Source organism: Aplysia californica, unplaced genomic scaffold, assembly GCF_000002075.1.
Source record: "Aplysia californica isolate F4 #8 unplaced genomic scaffold, AplCal3.0 scaffold00001, whole genome shotgun sequence".
Classification (NCBI taxonomy): Eukaryota; Metazoa; Mollusca; class Gastropoda; order Aplysiida; family Aplysiidae; genus Aplysia; species Aplysia californica.
The window spans coordinates 4,838,424-4,855,335 of NW_004797271.1; the positions used below are offsets into that span (position 1 = coordinate 4,838,424).

General features: G+C 40.9%; 1 protein-coding gene across 1 annotated transcript in view; it reads left to right on the forward strand.

The window, feature by feature from the left end:
- Nucleotides 1-16,912, forward strand: part of LOC101851775 — a gene marked incomplete in the record, with an annotated part of 239,242 nt that overhangs the window by 210,244 nt on the left and 12,086 nt on the right. The window contains 17 exon segments of the mRNA XM_005088889.3: nt 1,824-2,129; nt 3,921-4,040; nt 5,097-5,287; nt 6,980-7,083; nt 7,790-7,988; nt 8,369-8,452; nt 8,930-9,137; nt 9,657-9,766; nt 10,639-10,858; nt 11,361-11,534; nt 11,910-12,029; nt 13,080-13,268; nt 14,056-14,152; nt 14,531-14,650; nt 15,054-15,180; nt 15,642-15,726; nt 16,314-16,469. Of these exon segments, the coding sequence (XP_005088946.3) occupies nt 1,824-2,129; nt 3,921-4,040; nt 5,097-5,287; nt 6,980-7,083; nt 7,790-7,988; nt 8,369-8,452; nt 8,930-9,137; nt 9,657-9,766; nt 10,639-10,858; nt 11,361-11,534; nt 11,910-12,029; nt 13,080-13,268; nt 14,056-14,152; nt 14,531-14,650; nt 15,054-15,180; nt 15,642-15,726; nt 16,314-16,469 (2,610 nt within the window).

Below are 16,912 nucleotides of genomic sequence, written 5' to 3' on the forward strand. Positions count from 1 at the left end.
CTCTCTCTCTCTCTCTCCCCTCTCTCCTTCTCTCTCTCCCTCTCCCCCCTTCCCCCACCGACCCTTTAGTGTCTTTTTTCTCTTGTCCTTTTTTCGTCAACCTCTATTGTCCTTCTCGCCTATTATTTCTTCCTTTTTGTCTTTCTGTCTTTCCGCCTCTCCCTCTATCCGGAGCAACCGTTTTTCCTCCCTTCCATCCCTTCTCTACCCCTTCCTCCATTCTTTCTTCCTTTCCGTTGGCCCTGGTCATTTATTTTGCTCTCACCGATTGTCTATGGGCGTTTTGTTGGTGTTCTGTCCGAATCTGTCCGTTTTACTTCCTGTTGGTGTCTCTGTTGTCTTTTTGTATTTCAGACCGAAACATTTTTACCTGCTAGTCAATAACTGAATATCATTTGCAGTGATGAATAGTTTCTCAATAAAAAGTCTCAAGCGTTCTTTTTTATTTTGAGAGTGCCGCAGACAAAGATAGAGCGATCAGCACTCTCAACAAGTCTTTTCCGTGCTTTCTTAACCTGGCGAACGTAGAATTACGAGACAGCTTTCAAATCCTCCCTCCTCGATCGCAAATCTCTTTGCGAGAAATTGAGTATGACTGATCGAACCCTTTCTGACTCCTTGTATTAATCTCGCCACATTGTTTAATTTTGCCGCCTCGCCATTATGAATGTAATAACGGAGGAAGAAGCCAGCCCGCTAAATCTTCCCCTCCCATTCCCCCAATAATAACGTTCGTGAGGTCCCGATCTCCATTTTCCCTCCCCGGGCCGGCAGGGTGTCGGATCTATACCGGCCCGTTGCTCCCCCCGCCCCCCACACGCCCCCACACGTCCCCCGGCGCCCCCTAGTGGACACGACCAGTAATGCGAGTCCCGACGATGAGTAGGCAAACAAGGAAAACATGTCTTCGTGTCAAAAGCTATGGGCACGGGCCCTGTGTTCATTGATTTCCCCGGCTTTGGCCGCCCTGTCTGGGATCTGGCCCCTGCTTTCAGTGCCATCAAATCCCCGGGCATCTCGGCAGCCATGCTCGGAATACAGTACGGACGCTGTTCTTGATTGATTGCCGTGCGTCCGTGTCTGCTTTATGTCTTTTCTTGTCTCTCTTATTAGATTGTATCATCCCCCCCATCACATTTAGCGGCTAACCTAATAGGATTTTTTTCCCCGGGAGCCTGGGATTTGATGACAGGGCTCAATAGAGTATTACTGTCCGTCGTGGTGGCCCTTGTTTTTCGGTCATATCCAACGAGGAAATGACTTACAGAGCTTGACTGGCCGGGCATCCAATGTACTGGCTTCCCCATAAACTAATTTCCACCTCTTTAACATCGGGGAGGGGGCTTGGCTGCTTCTCACTGTATTAGGGTAGTTGGCTCGAGAGCGTTGCCTCTGACCACCGTGTTCTGTGGGACTCAGGCCCCGAGGCTGAAGAGCCTACATCTCGTGACATCGACCATTAAGTTGGGGAGAGAGGCGTACTCACACTCTCACACACATTAACACACATATGCGCTCGCGCGTACACACACACACACATGCACATACACACACACATACACACACACACACACTCACACACACACATGCACACACACACACGTGCACACACACACACACACACACACACACACACACACACACACACTAATGCTGTGCTTTCTTTTCTTTTGGACTGATTCGCTTTTAGTACCGGTAAGCTTTAAAAAAAATGTCCCTCAGATATTTCACTTGGCTTTTGTATAGACACGACACTTCCTTTGCTCTGTTACTATTCACTGCATAAAATGCTTTTATTTCTTCATCTTTCCTTTCTTTTTCAGATGGAATTGCAGTATCACTCTATTGGAGAGCAACCTCTTCTACTGAAGGACAAATTCCTATCTTTGAATGCTTCCCTGTACAGTCTGCGCCAGCTGCAGCCTCTGCTCATGGGCGGTGTGATGTTCCAGCTTCCGTCCGGGCTGGGGGCTCTCCTGGCTCACCAACAGGACATCAACACAACAGGCACACAAGTGACACCTGGGGAGCTGGACGTGGGCTACGGATGGGATCACGACTGTTTGCAGACTCGGGCTTTCTCCTTCTCACAGAATCCATTTGCGATGGTGGAGAAAGATGCAGATGTGGTAAGTTTCAATTTATTATAGACTTACAATTTGTTATCCTCTTGTCAAAAAGTATGGCAAACATGAATGCTGTGTGCTCTATATAGGGGGCTTCATATATGATACAGATATTGTAAGTTTCAGTTTATTATAGATAACAAATTCATTATTCTCAGTTACAAAGTATTACAAACATAAAAGCCTTGTGCTGTATAGAGAGCCTCTTGATTGAAGGGGAGGAAAAAAAGAGACTTAAGAAAAGACCCCCCCCCCCCCCCCGACCCCCAGCCTCCTCCTTTTCCCATGCCACAAAATTGAACCTGTCCAACAAGTTTGGTATGCTAGCTGTTAACTGTGGGTGTGGCATGTAATTACCTTCTTCTTTTCAATTTAATTTTTGTTTTATGTTCTTTTATTTTATTGATAGTTGTGTGGGAGGGAACATTTAATCATTGGCCCCCACCTCTTAAATAACCATACCGTGTTGACAGAGGCTTCCAGTCCATGCCCTACCTCCACCATTGTGTGTTTTCTTCTCTTGAAAATAATAACTCTTAGATTTAATCAACCTTCCGTTCTCGAGTGCAGCTCGTTTCTAAATTTATCACCAGGACGCATTGTTAACGTGTCAAATGAATTGGCTTTGTTGAGTGCTTTAGTTACCTTCCTAAAGTGTGAATGTTTCTCCAATTAACAAGGACAGGCTGTAGTATTGGGCAAACACTGGAGGCAGTGGAAGGGGGGGGGGGGTGAGGACAGGAGGCATTAATTCTTGTTATCAGAAAGGAAACAAAAAGAAACTAACCGAATAAATCATTAAAAGATTGCTTTGAAAATGGGTAGACACTTTTTCCTTGTGGGCTGGCCCTTTCTTAGATAAACCTGTTTCTTGATACGCAAGGAATGAAGTCTTTGTGAACCCCTTGCCCACAATTTTATTACTGTGAGACATTGTTTTGATTCAGACTAGTAACAGTGTTTCCTATTTGAGCGTAAAATGGTAGGGCCAAGCACTCTATGATAATAACCTAATTAGGCTTGTTAATCTCAGGAATACTGAGCCATATTGATTAGACTCTCCCGAACCAGTTGTGGGAAGGGGGCATTGATCCACACCATTACCACAATTTGTATTGATTTCCCTTGTGTAGGTCTCTTGCTCTCTGTCTTAGTCTCACGTTATCTGAAAGCTATCAACAAATTGAATGTATGTGACTGGGGGACGCAATCTGGAGTCTGCAATCTGCAGGCTGGAGAATGAGGGGAATACAAGTGATACATCAGATGTAACGGAGAATAATAAGACAGGTTGTGAATTCAGCTCAGGAGCAGGGGTCATTGTTTTACATTGTGTAATCTAAAAAAAATGGGAAATAATGGGTTTATTCATGGAACCACTTCAGAACCAGCGAAACAGGCAACTGGTTCCTTTTGTATGTTCTCAGTTTTCTTTTTCTCTCCTTTATGGGTGTCTGGCCCCAGGTTATGTATTTCTCTGTTGTTTGGTGTCTAGTCATCTTCAAGAATTAGGTTTTTGGGGGTTAGGGGTGGGGGGCAGGAGGGGGAGGGTGTGTGGATGTTACTGTTGAATTCATTCCATCTCTATAGATGCTCGCTATGAAGTCTTTGGAAAAGAAGTATACCATATTGTTGCTGTTTGAAGAAATATAAATAATTTTGTTCCACTCAACTGTAGAGAGTTTTTAAAAATATTTGAGTCGCTGATTTTTCTTGAAACAGCAATGATATGTATATACTTGATGAGTCATACAGTGATGTAATGTGTGCTCTTACATTTGTCTGTGTTCCCAGGTGGAGTCAGAGCTGGCATCTCTTGATCTCTATGACTGTACAGGAGAGAAGAAGCTGAAAGTTGAGAATTTGCCTCAGAAAGACTCAATTGACATTGTCATTCCTAGAAAAATTGGCTCGGTAAGTCACAGAAGTGTTAAGCTCTTTTTTGTCACTGGAATCACTACTGTTTTTTTTTTAAGCAGTAAGAGCTGAAACAAGATATTTAATCTGCAGCCTAGGAAAATGTACAGAGACCATTTGAAATACATTATTACAACTGTATTTTTCAGGGGTTAATTTTTTTAGAATCCAAATTTGCGTGCACCGTGAATGAGTTTATTAACATTAAATTAAACCTGAAAAACATTCTTGGAATTACTTTTATAAAATGTTATTGAAAAAAGATAATGTCATATTTTTTTTAAATGATGGTGTGTGAAAGCTTAAAGTTTCCTTTATGTTAGTCGGTGAAATAGACTGTCGTGACATCGTGACTTGTGTCACAATACCCACTGCTGCTCTGAAGTTATCCTTTATTTGATATATCTCAGTCTTCATCAGAAAGTTTAAGAGAAAAAAACTGGTAGTTAGTGGCAACATAACCAAAGGTAGGCCTATAGGTTCCAGACAGACTTGGTTATTTTTGTCCGATTGTAGTCTGCAGTCTGGCTGATTACTGTACTAAGGTTACCATATTTCCTATCTACATTGTAAATAAATAAATGTCATGGGGCATTGCAGTCAGCACTGCATTTCAATTGCCTTGTTACTTGAGCAAAGTTGTGTGTGTTATTTAACTCAGCTTTTCTAACCATGGTTTTAGTGACTTCAGTTTATGACTCTTGTCTGCTTTTGATCTGTGGCAAAACAAGAATTAATCAGCAATCTTTCTGTAACTGTTTGAATGTACTTCTAATCTTCCTTAGATCTCTGTTGTTATCGCTTCAGCAGCTGGCAACCTGTGGGTCTTGCCCTTCAGCTCAGCACAGTATTGTTGTGGTTTCTGTAGATGTGCTGCAGCTGCTTTGGTCTTACAAAATGTATTTTTTACTACCAGCTTCAGTTCTCCTGTTTTGTTCATGCAGGGGACAAGTGCTCCACTTTTGAAATGACTCACAGTTTTCGTTGTTTGGTGTTGATTTTAAACAATGACAACAGCATGTTCAGCAAACAGTTTTGTTCATGTTTCTTCAGGCTCCCACCTGGAGCAGGCATTATCTGGACAAGACGGTGATGAACATCCACCTTCTGAACATCAGCCTGGTACCGCACCACTACGATGAGCCAGATGACCATGTGAGGATGGAGGACAAGTACTTGCACATACATATACAGCATGAGCCTGTGCAACAAGGGACAACTTTTCCTGTCTTAGTCATCATAAGGTAAGGAACATAAAGTGAGACTGAACACTCCTTCTTTGGTTGTTATTTCGGTATGTTGGCTTTTTAGTCTTAAAGTATTTATGTGTTTTGTCTTTGCATTAGTGAGGTCAAGTGGGTGGTTGGTGGGTGCTCTGGTGAGGTTTGCTTCTTCTTTCCTGTCAAACATCTATTGTCCTTATCTCCCATTCTTTTTTTATATGTTTGTTACTCTCTTGTAACAGCTTTAATCTTCTGGCGCTCATATGACCTTATGCAGTTTTGAGCGCCATGAAACTTCTGCTAAAACTAAACTAAACTAGTGAGGTCATGAGCATCAAATAACTTGAGTGCTATAAATAGCAGGCATGTGATGATCATGTGGAGATGGGATTGTAGCCTCCAGTGGCCATGTGAGATGGTGATTGCGACAGGTGCCACATGCCAAAGGAGTGTAAATTGCAGTTTGTTTTTGTCCGACTTCAGTTGCAGAGGGAGAATGGAGATGCTTTCCCTCAGGGTGTTCATAAAGATTATTCCTTCTGTTGTTGGGAAGGAAGTTGGTTTTGATGTCTCCTCCCCATCATGACATCATTTCAAGTATTTCACAGTGGTTGTATTTTTGTTGTTGCTTTTTTCCATGCTTCTTTTCTGTGTATCTTTACCAGTCTTTTTTTCTGTCAAGAGGAAAAGTTGACCTGCATCATAGATAATCTAACTTGAGTTGATGGGTTGTAAAGCATTCTCAGTCAGAAAATGATGTTGGTTGTGTGTTTTTGTTGTGTGCCCTCTTGTCAACATGCCAGAGATACTGGTAAGTGACTTACTCAGTCCCAGAAGCCTAGTGTGGATGTGTGAGGTGTGTGTGCCTGAAACCTTGGCTCAGGCCTGTTATTTCAGAAGGTGAGCAAAGTTTCAGGTGTATTCACCTTGCACACTATCATCAAAGAGTTCCACACACCGATGCACTGCAGACCAGAAGGTTGGGTTTTTTACCTGTGTGTTGATTTTTGTAGTTCTGTTTGTTCCTTTTGGTGGGATAGCAAGGAGTACATGGACCTGTTGAGACATCTGTTGCTCCAAAGCATGAAGTCAGGCCCATCCCTGAAGACTGCTTCTTTCTCTGCTAGTACTATTGTCATGCAGAAATATGTTCCAAATTGTGATGCTGTGAAAGATCTGTCGTGCAGTTGTCTTGGTTTTTGCTCCCTCAGTGTGCAGCATCTCTCTTTCTGATGTTGGGTTCCTACACCACAATATGGCCTTTTTAACTGTTCATGTCTTCTTTCAAAGTGGTTTCAGATTTCTTAGCTATTTCTTCCAGTCCGTTCTTTTCTATTTCTAAAGCCACAACTTCTCCAGAGTTATCATCTTCCTCTTTTACCGTCAAGATTTCAGTTTTGTGTCTGTAGTGCTAGCAACCTGTGGGTCTTGCCCTTCAGCTCAGCACTGAAGTGGAGATTCTTCCTGTAAGCTCTTCTGTAAGCCATCTTAGTACTTGTGGTTACTTTGTTTTAGCACTTGCAAATTAAGCGTGGGTAAAAAAGTGTTATCATTTTGTGTTCTTTGATGTGGAAATTAAAGATATTGATCAAAGACATGCAAATAAAGTAATGGTTGCGTTGGGAGAACCATAAAAAGAAAGGTATCGTGTTAATGGTAATTAATTGCAAATACAGGTCTTATTGATTTTCTTGTTTTTGTGTTTGCTTGCAGCTCTCAGCAGCCTCCACACAACCTACAGAATCATGTGTTTAAGCAGCAATACAACGCATCGACGGATGAAATAAAAATATATCTGCCAGCCGGGTCACTTCAAGGTAGGAAGGAATTTTGTACTCTAGCTTCAAATCTGTCTGGTCCTCATGTATTCTGTTGAGTCTGTAGAGGGGAAGTCATGTTGGAAGTAGCAAAGGCTTTTATAAAAACTCCTGAAGAGACAGGATGACACAGATGAGTGCAGAAAGTTAATCATTTCTTTGTGATAGCACTTTTTGGCACTTATTGGCTTAATTAGCTTCTAAGGAATAATCAAAGCTCTCATCTCCATTGTGTGAATGTCTAATAGATGATATAAAAATCATGTTGCCCATGAAGCATGTTACCTCGGTTTGATATGAGGTATTCATAGAATACAGAGGTGAAAATAGATGTTGAAAACTGCCCTTAGTTCATATTTCAAGCAGGCTAGTTCCATATTGTACATGGTGTACATCAGTATGGGCTGTTCTGTTTTGGGGGCCAGGGCACAGTTTTTGTTAAGGTATGTGAATTAATTTTCTTCTTTCCTCCCCTCCCCCTCACCTTTGCCCTTCCATTTCCCCTCCCCCTTGCCCCCTCACTCCCCTTTCTTCCCCCAGTTATCCCCCCCCCCACCATCTTTCTCCTTGTGTTACACTCCCCTTCCTCCATTTCTTCCTCCTTTTATTATCCTTTTCTCCTCCCATCACCCCATGCCCGACATTGTATCTTGACTAGTGACTGCTGGTCTAACATTTTTCTTTGTGTGTCCCTTCCTTTGTAAAGGTGGCCAGCCGTATTACGTGGGCCTAGTGGAAGCTTCTTTCAACTCGGGCCGTCGACGTAGCAGCGAGGTGGAAGGTCGCCACTACACTCTGAGCTCATGGTGGGGTACTTGTGTCTACTGGAACCAGACTCAAACAAAATGGAGGAGCAATGGCTGTCAGGTCTTGCCGTCTTCTAGTGTGGATGCCTTGCATTGTCGGTAAGTCCTTTTTACTTCTTATTCAAACTTTTAAAAAATGATATCTGTTAGCCCCTGTGCCTGTGTGCTTCAAAGTTGTTATGAACAGTTTTTTTGGTTTGTGTAATTGCTTGTTGTCTGGGACTGTTGTATAGTTAAATGAAATGCTTGTTAGTCTTTTTTTTGTGTAAAATATACGCAAAGATAAGAAGAATACTGACCTTATCAATACCATTTAATTATAACCTGTAATGATATAGTGTTGTGGGCATTTACCTATGGAGAGAAATGTTATATTTTTAATTGAACAGTTTTTATGAATTTGTAATAGATACTTCTCTCGTATGTGTTCTTAAAACCTCTATGAAAATACAATCTTTTCAATATATTATGTTCCACAGATGCAATCATCTGACCACTTTTGGAGGCTACTTTGAACTCATACCAAATGATTTATCATTCACCAGTGTGGAAGAATTCTTCAGGTAGGTGATCCACCTTCTAAATAAAAACTGAGTGAAACTATTTCAGTATACCTGTCCTTTCTCAAATTGTTTGAATTTGGAATGAATGCACTTAAAAAGTCAAGACTTTTGGAATGTTCCCAGAAATTTTGTCACCTCCTTTATGTTGTTGGAAATTGTAAGGGCAGATCTTATCTAGATATTGTATTTTTTCTGGTGTTACATTCTAAAACACTGAGATGGAGAGAAGAGTGTTTGTCAGTTGCTGTTTTTTGGAGGGGGGGGGGGGTAGAAACCTGAGTTTTGTTTTCTTTAATAAATGTTCTTGTTTGTTGGTTCTCAATTGTTATTTGAGTTGGCTGTCGTCTTGCACACGGTCCAAAAAATCTGGAAATCTGGATAGATTGTGGGAGGAAGGGGGAGGTGCAATATGAAGCATTTTGTGGGCATGTGGACAAGTAGTAATATGAGTTGCAAACTCTTCCCCTTCTCTCTCAGGCTTCATGAGAACCCGGTGGTGGTGGTGTTGGTGGCTCTGGTGCTGCTCATTTATGTGATGCTGGGCTCCATGCTGAGACACTCGGACCTACATGACGCGCGCAAGGGTAGCTGTGTGTACCTCCAGGACAACACGCTGACGCACAGGCAGAAGTATGAGGTTGTCATGGAGACAGGATTCAGCAGGAATGCAGGCACCACTTCCAAGGTCAGTGAAAGATGGATGTTTGTGGAGGAATGTTGTTTAGGGGATAGAGAGATATAAGTGGAAGTACATGGCTCATATTTATGTGTGAAATGTTCTTCTATAGGTGGTATTTATATGCTCACAGTTATGATTATCATTTCAGTGTTGGTTTTGGCCAAAACTGTGTTAATATTTCCTTGTGCCAGAACATTAGATCAATAACAAAAACTGTAAGTGTTGCTTTGAACAAAGGCACAGAAATTTGTTGATGACCACTGGTTATATTTGATTTATTCAAAGGACTATAGTGGGTCCATGAATTTTTATCCTCAAATTAAATGAGAGATTATTGGCTCTCTAGGCTGTCTTTTTCTTTAGTATAAGACTCACCTTTACATGTATTTTAAATAAACAGTTTATCTCTGACTTCTTAATGATTTTAGTTTTGGAACAATTTCAGACAACTTTTAACTGCTGAATTTTGGTACCGATCTCATACAATGTTTGCAAAATATATCAGTGTAGTTGCTTTGTTTTCAGATCAGCATTATACTTCATGGAGAGGAGGGGATGTCTGAGACCAGGGAGCTTATCAGTGAGGACAATCGGCCCATGTTTGAAAGGAACTCTCGGGACAGATTCATTGTGACGTAAGTCCAGAGAACATGATCCTCAAAAAATGGAAGAATTTTGAAACATAGATTTTGTACTTCTCCTGTGGCATATGTTACCAATGAGTGACCAATAACTCTCTTTGTTTTGTGCTAAGAGCCAGAAATCAAAAGTTCACCCTGGTGCTTATTGGTTGAGAGAATTTATAATTTTTAAGAGGCATTTGTTTCTATGATCGGCATGCATTCCTTTTGAAAGTCCAAAGACTAATGTAAAGAGCTAAAAGATTGTTGTTTAAGTTCTGTTTCTGTTTCAAGCTGTGACTTGATAGCCTAATGTAAGCTGTCTTTCCCATTTGAAAATAATACGTTTTATATATCACTAGTCAACTCTACGTTTCTAACAGCTTTTTTATCAGACAAACTGTATGCTAGATGGCTCAGTTTAAAAAAAATCTTGAACAGTTGTTGAAATCGATCTTCTGTACAGGGTAATTTTAGCCGACTTGGCTAATTACTGTTAAAGTAGCAACAATTTTTTTTTGAGTTATTCCCCTTTCCCTTCCTTCTATAATGCCTGACAGCGAAATTTTCAATTGCTCTTCCCGTATGTATATTCTTTTAAGATTATCAATAAGTTGGAACATTTTGTCATATCTAGTAACAGATTATTATAATTGTCAGTCCATCCTTTACATCCGTGTAAAGAAAGCCCACGAAAGTCTGGTGCTTTCAGGATTAAGTTGTGTAGAAAAGGCCATTAAACATATTCTCTCAGTTTATCCTTCATTTTAGTCACTTTTAAGGAACAGAACCTACATTTGGTGCTTCTTTCATCAAAGTGTGTCAATAGCACCATAAAACATATTAATGTATTGTAACTGTCTGACTAATTTTCTATTTCTTTTCAGTCTGCCGGACAGCCTGGGTCGTATCTTCAAAGTCCAGCTGTGGCACAACAACTCGGGCTCCTCGCCGGGCTGGTACCTGCGGCAGGTGGTGGTGCGAGACCTCAGCGCTGGACAAGCCTTCTACTTCCTGTGTCAGAGGTGGCTGGCCGTGGACAAGGACGACGGCAAAGTGGAGAGAGAGTTCACCGCTCTTGACAGCAAAAACATCAGCTTTGTTATGGTGGGTTTGCCGATCTTTGTCTTTAGATTATTTGTTTGACTAAATGAGAAGTACATGAACTGAATAACAGAGATTTGTTCACAACCCAATAATTTAGAAATGCATTCATCTATGTCAAAAAAAGAAAATACAAGCATATATCTAACCACCTGCCCATCCTTTTCTCTTTCTCTCTCTTACTCTCCCTTTCTCTCCCTTTCTCTCAGTGCCCCCCCCTCTCTCTCTCTAGCTCTCTCTCTCTCTCTCTCTCTCTCTCTCTAGCTCTCTCTCTATCTCTGTCTCTCTCTCTCTAGCTCTCTCTCTCTCTCTCTCTCTCTCTCTCTCTCTCTCTCTCTCTCTCTCTAGCCCCCCCCCCCTCTCTCTCTCTCTCTCTCTCTCTCTCTCTCTAGCCCTCTCTCTCTCACCCTCTCACCCTATGTACACTCATGATCACACATAGTGATCTAACACGCTATAGCTCGTAGAGCCCCCTCCTACCTCACAGCACTTTTCTCTCCCTCAGGTGTTCTGGTGCAAAGGCTCTCAGTACGTCAGTGACTTCCACACCTGGCTGTCTGTCTGGACCTGCCCACCACACAGCCGGTTCACCCGGGTCCAGCGTCTGACCGTTTGCCTCACCCTCCTCCTGTCCTACATGTGCCTCAATGCCATGTGGTTCAGGAGAGCTCCTGGCAAGGTGAGAGATTGTTTCCTTCTTTAGTTTTGGCAATAAAAGTAGTACAACTAATAGATGTGATAATAGTAATAGTGATAATGATAATTATGATAATAATATAACTATTGAAATACTAGTTGTAACAGTAATAATTATAGTAATAAAAATGATAGCATCAATCATAGTAATATCTGTTTTGGATTGTCATTGTTATTTTTCTTCTTATTATTATTATTATCATCATCATCATCATCAATATTATTATTATTATTAGTTAGTTTTGTTTTATCTTTTTAGATCATTGGTCCAATGTGCGATTCAGCTTACCTAAATATTTAAATAAGATTTTATTTTAGCTTATTCTGTGTATGTTATTCTTTGTGAATTTCTGTGCAGATTCGGGGAGAGTTTGGCCTCCTGGACTTGTCCTGGCACAACATCATCGTCGGGTTCATCTGCTGTCTGGTGGTCGTTCCTCTCAACCTTCTGCTCAGTTTTCTCTTCCGTCGGAGTAGGGTAAGTTTTATAGTAGGAAAAATTGTCGCTGTTGAAGTATGGGAGCGTTTTATGTCTGCAGACCTGGTTTGGGGAAAAAGGGTTTGAAATATGTGATATTTTAAACAGTTGAGTTGAGTTACTGCTGTTGTATTCAGTTTTAGCTATTTTATTTTTACTTCTGTTTTCAAAAAGTGCAGAGAAATACAAGAAAAGACTATAACTTACTGTAAGAGAAAATCAAATTTTGTGAAAAGCAGGCACAGCATGCATGCCTTCAACTGTTTGCGGAAATAACAAGCAAATTTGAATTGTAGAGACTGTAGCAGTAAAGTGGCAAAGTAAGAAAAATTTTGCTTTATACAGAATAGGGCCTATAGGTCTGTAGAGGGAGCGTGCAGTGTTAGTATTGATGCTAAATTTGTCTGTGCCTAGTGTCAGACGATCAATAGATTGATTTTCCTTACTGTGCTGACTACCTCCGACCCTCATTACTGGCTGGTTCTATTGATCTGTTGTGTCTGTAGTGACTAAAGGCTCAATCAGCTCAGTCTTGGAATGTAGGGCTGGAACAGCTCATAATTTGTCAAAAGGTTGTAACATTTGTTGGAAAGAATGAACTTCTATCAAAATGCAAGCGTTTTGAACTCCAGTAAAGAAAAAGTTAGCTCTTTTTTAATGTGTGTATTTGTTCATATTTTCTTTTTCAATGATCTAAGTGTGTTTAGTGTTTAGGCATGACTTCAGTTGTGGTAACATTTGGTGTTGGTTCAGGAGAATTTGGTTTTAGTCCTTTGTGAAACGTTCTTATTGAACTTTGAGGAATTTTATGATCCCGCCGCCCCCCACCTCCCAGCCGTTGTTCACTCATATTGTATTGGACATTTAATCAGAGATCAGGTTCTTAGATAATGTAGCATGATTGTCCCGAAAGGGGGTTAAAACTGCTATTGCATATTGTTAAATCATACAGCTTATTAAGTTAATGTTTAAACATCATAAGCCCACAAGCTAGTCTCTGCCTGTGTTTTTCTTATATTATATACCTTAATGCAATTCTTGTTTCTCCAGGTGCATTACCCAGGCTATGAGCAGGACAAGGTGCTGGTGAGCGGCAAGTGTGCTGGGGAGTTTGTGAGCGAGGGAGAGGAGGAGCTGCCCCAGTCCACCGTGGCCTACTCCATACTGGACCAGTCCATCATCAACTGGCAGAACATCCAGGACTGGGCACAGAAACAGTGGCTCAAGAGGCAGCAGTCTGTAAGTCTCTCTCTCTCACTGACATTGAGTGTATCACAGTTCTGTTTATTTTTGCCTACATGGGATCAGTTTCAGTTTTTAGCTAATGTTAATATTGTACTTAACCCTCCATGTGTTCTGAGCCAATAACCTGTGGTTTCAGGGGAAATTAAGTGATTTCACCATATTATGTTGGCAAATGCTTGAGAACAGGCAAACCAAGAAAGTGAAGGCCAAAAACCTAGATATTTTCAGATGAAAGTAGGATGTAAATAGGAAGTTACGCCCATTTGTGGTGGAGTTTAAGCACTTGGCGATATTTAAAAAAACTACTTACAGCTGATTTAATAGGCGGTTAACACTCAGAGGGTTAAAGTAGATAGTGGTTGTAGTTACCATTTACTTTTAATTATAATTTTCTAAAATAACGTTAATTTGTTGTTAGTAATAGTAACAGAAGCCAGAGTTTAAATACTGCCATGATGAGTTCTGTGAGAAATACTTTTCTGACAGTCTCACCTATCAGGACTTCAGTTGATACTGTTCCATCACAATTGATGCTAGTTTCTGTGCTTCACTGGTCTTCTTTTTTATCATTCAATGATAGGTCTTAAAAATGCATGCTAGACAATCTAGGATATTCTGAGTGCAAGGACATCATCAATGTTTTACACACTATTGAATCATCTTTTGTCTATTTAGATTTTGCATTTTGAGTTTGCTGATAGGCCCTTCTTTTCTTTTTGAATGCCACCAAGAAACATTTGTTTATATTGGCATTTCTCTGATTTCTCTTCCCTATATCCAGGTGCGGTCCAGTGCCAACAGTGTGAAAACCACACAGACGAGTCCCCAGCTGTCTGCCCCGTCCACTACACCACTGGTTCAACAAACTCTGCTGGCAGGTGAGATACTTGATCTGTGAAAGGCAGATAACTGACCCATCTGATTGTGAACATGTAGTGACACATTTTTGCATGATTACCCTATATTATGACGTATCTTTGACTTTAAAGCAAGTTGTATTTGTGGGAAAATATTGCTCCAAGTTCAAGATAAATTAATCAAGTTCCAAGGATTCCTATCTGACTGGTAATGTAGAAGAAGTTAAAGGTTTTTGCTTCATGTGTGTGCAAGTTGACATGTTCGTTTGTTTCAGGACAACATATTGTGTAATATTGAAGTATAGTGTGCTTTTTCATTAAGTCAATGGTAGAAGTCTTAGCACATTGTCATTGTATTTTTTTGTCAATGTTGTCTAATGATGGTATTGACCTTTGCAGAGGACGACACCGACCAGGCCTCCAGCGGCTTTGAGGATGCGACCAGTCAGGCCACGGCTGAGAGACATCGCATCAAAGCAGCTTCAGATGTCAGCTCTGACGGGAAGATATCCAGGAATGGTGCGTTCACATTAAACCCTTCCCAACAACAATCATGTTTATTTGTTGCTAGAGTTGTGATATCGCTGAGCTGATTGCTGAAGTTCAGTAGATGCCGTATTGTCCTGAGCTTAGATCTCAGCTATTCTTTCATTACAGCAAGGTTAGTAATTCTGAGTCAAGATGGGTTTTCCCCCCTGTCAAGGGGCTTTCCTGTTAAATTTTTGCTTGACGTCATTGACTTTTGCTTGATGCTTGTTACTTAGTTGGGTTTGTACATGATCATTATGAGATTTATTTATGAGACTTCTAAAGATTGATGGTTATTACCATGATAAGTGTATGCTTTGGTTTGTTTTGTATTACTTTCCTCTGCATTGAATTGCTCACTTTGTCTATATTTCCATTGTCCCCTCCTTTGCAGAATCCCCCGATCTCCAGAATTCCAGTCGCAGAATCTTTCTCCCATTTTGGTGCCGTTATGTGGCTTGGACGCTGTGCTTTCTGATCAGTGGCACTTGTGCTGCTGTTACTGTCATGTATGGTTTCAGGTGAGTAGGTTGCAGTGATGTTTGCCGGTAATTTATGCTAAAAGTATAGCATACTGTATTTCTTGTATTATCAAACTGGCACGAGGGCATTCCTTGAGAGGGGGGGGGGGGTTGCAAAAACAATACAACAATACCATGTTGGACAGTTTGTTCCACTCTGCATTGTTGAATCAAACCATGTTGGATAAACGCCTGTGTAGGCTCAATACCAGAGAGGAACCTTTTAAAGATGTTTCCAAAAATGATGATCCTTAGTCAAATGACATGCTGTCTTTTTAGGAGACTGAGTACTATTTTGGATAGTAAGAATCAATGAGGGTGCACATTTCTTAGCTATGACCCTTTGCCATTTTCTAAATAAAATAAACAATTATTTGACTTTATGTCAGTATATTGTAGTTTCAATTCTATTATCGTTTTATTTCTTGGCTCTGTTAACTCTGTTGTTTTCCTTTGTCCAGGTTTGGCCACACGAAGAGTGCCATGTGGGTCCAGTCTGTTTACTTCAGCTTCATGATCTGTCTGTTTATCGCACAGCCACTAATGGTAGGTACTCATGCTCACCGATATTTGCTACCCTGATGTGTTTGTTTGTTTGTTTGTTTGTTTAGTATAGGGTTTGGTTTTACGGCGCTCGCAACTGCATACGGTCATATGAGCGCGCGGGACACACCTAATACTTTTTCGTTGGTAGGAAATTCTGATGTGTTTGTGTAGTAGTACTTCTATTGATGCCTAGAGTGGGGGGGGGGGGGGGGGGGGGGGGTTCTTTTGCCAGGGAAGAATTCATGCAACTTCTCTGATTTTGAAAAATACCAAAACCTGAAGCTGGCATCTCTATATTAATAAACAACTAGTTTTCTGTCTCATGGTAGAGTATTGCAGAACTTGACCATTCTTTGTTGTGCTGATAATGACTTTTTAATGTTGACCTATTGATTTCCAATATGGTGAGTCGAGTGTATTTAACTTTCGGGAGATGAGATCTGTATCAGTTGATTGATTTTTCTCTTATATAGCACATGTAATGTAGTTGACATGGTTTGTTTTCTTCTTTATTTTCCATTGTGAAACAGATTCCTTTAAAAGGAGGAATAAACTGACAATATATTATCATCTTTTCTGTCTTCCAGGTCCTCCTGAGTGTCCTGTACACAGCACTGACCCACCAGAACAACCCCAGCGTGTTTGACCACTACGACGATGGCTTCTACGGGGCACAGGTCTCATACAGTCACTTGTCCAAACAAAACAGCTACCTGTCGGAGGAGGAGGAGGAGCTGCAGAGGGTGAGTCTTGTTGTAGAGACTAGTGTGGTGTGTCCCAGAGGGCACAGCTAGTTGTAGTTGTATCTGGAAAGTTGCTCCTTATTGTTAATATCAGGATGTAGACGTTTCCATCTGAATACTGGTGGAAGGTTTTTTGTTTGAGTAAAAGAAACACATGGACATGATGTTGACTATTTGTTTTAGTAAGAGTTTTACAGCGCTTGCAGCTGCATAAGGTCATATGAGCATGCATTGGCTATTAAGTGCACAAGAAAAATCAAGAGAGGTGGACATAACAGCTGAGGGAAAAGAAGAAAGTAGGATCCACGAGCAGGGCCTGACAATCTCCTGATCATATGTTCTCTAGAAATAAAGGGACAATAACATTGTGGAATATCAGAGATGGGTTCGACTTCTATGGTTTCGGCCCTTACATAATATCTGAGATTGAAAAAAGTGTTTTA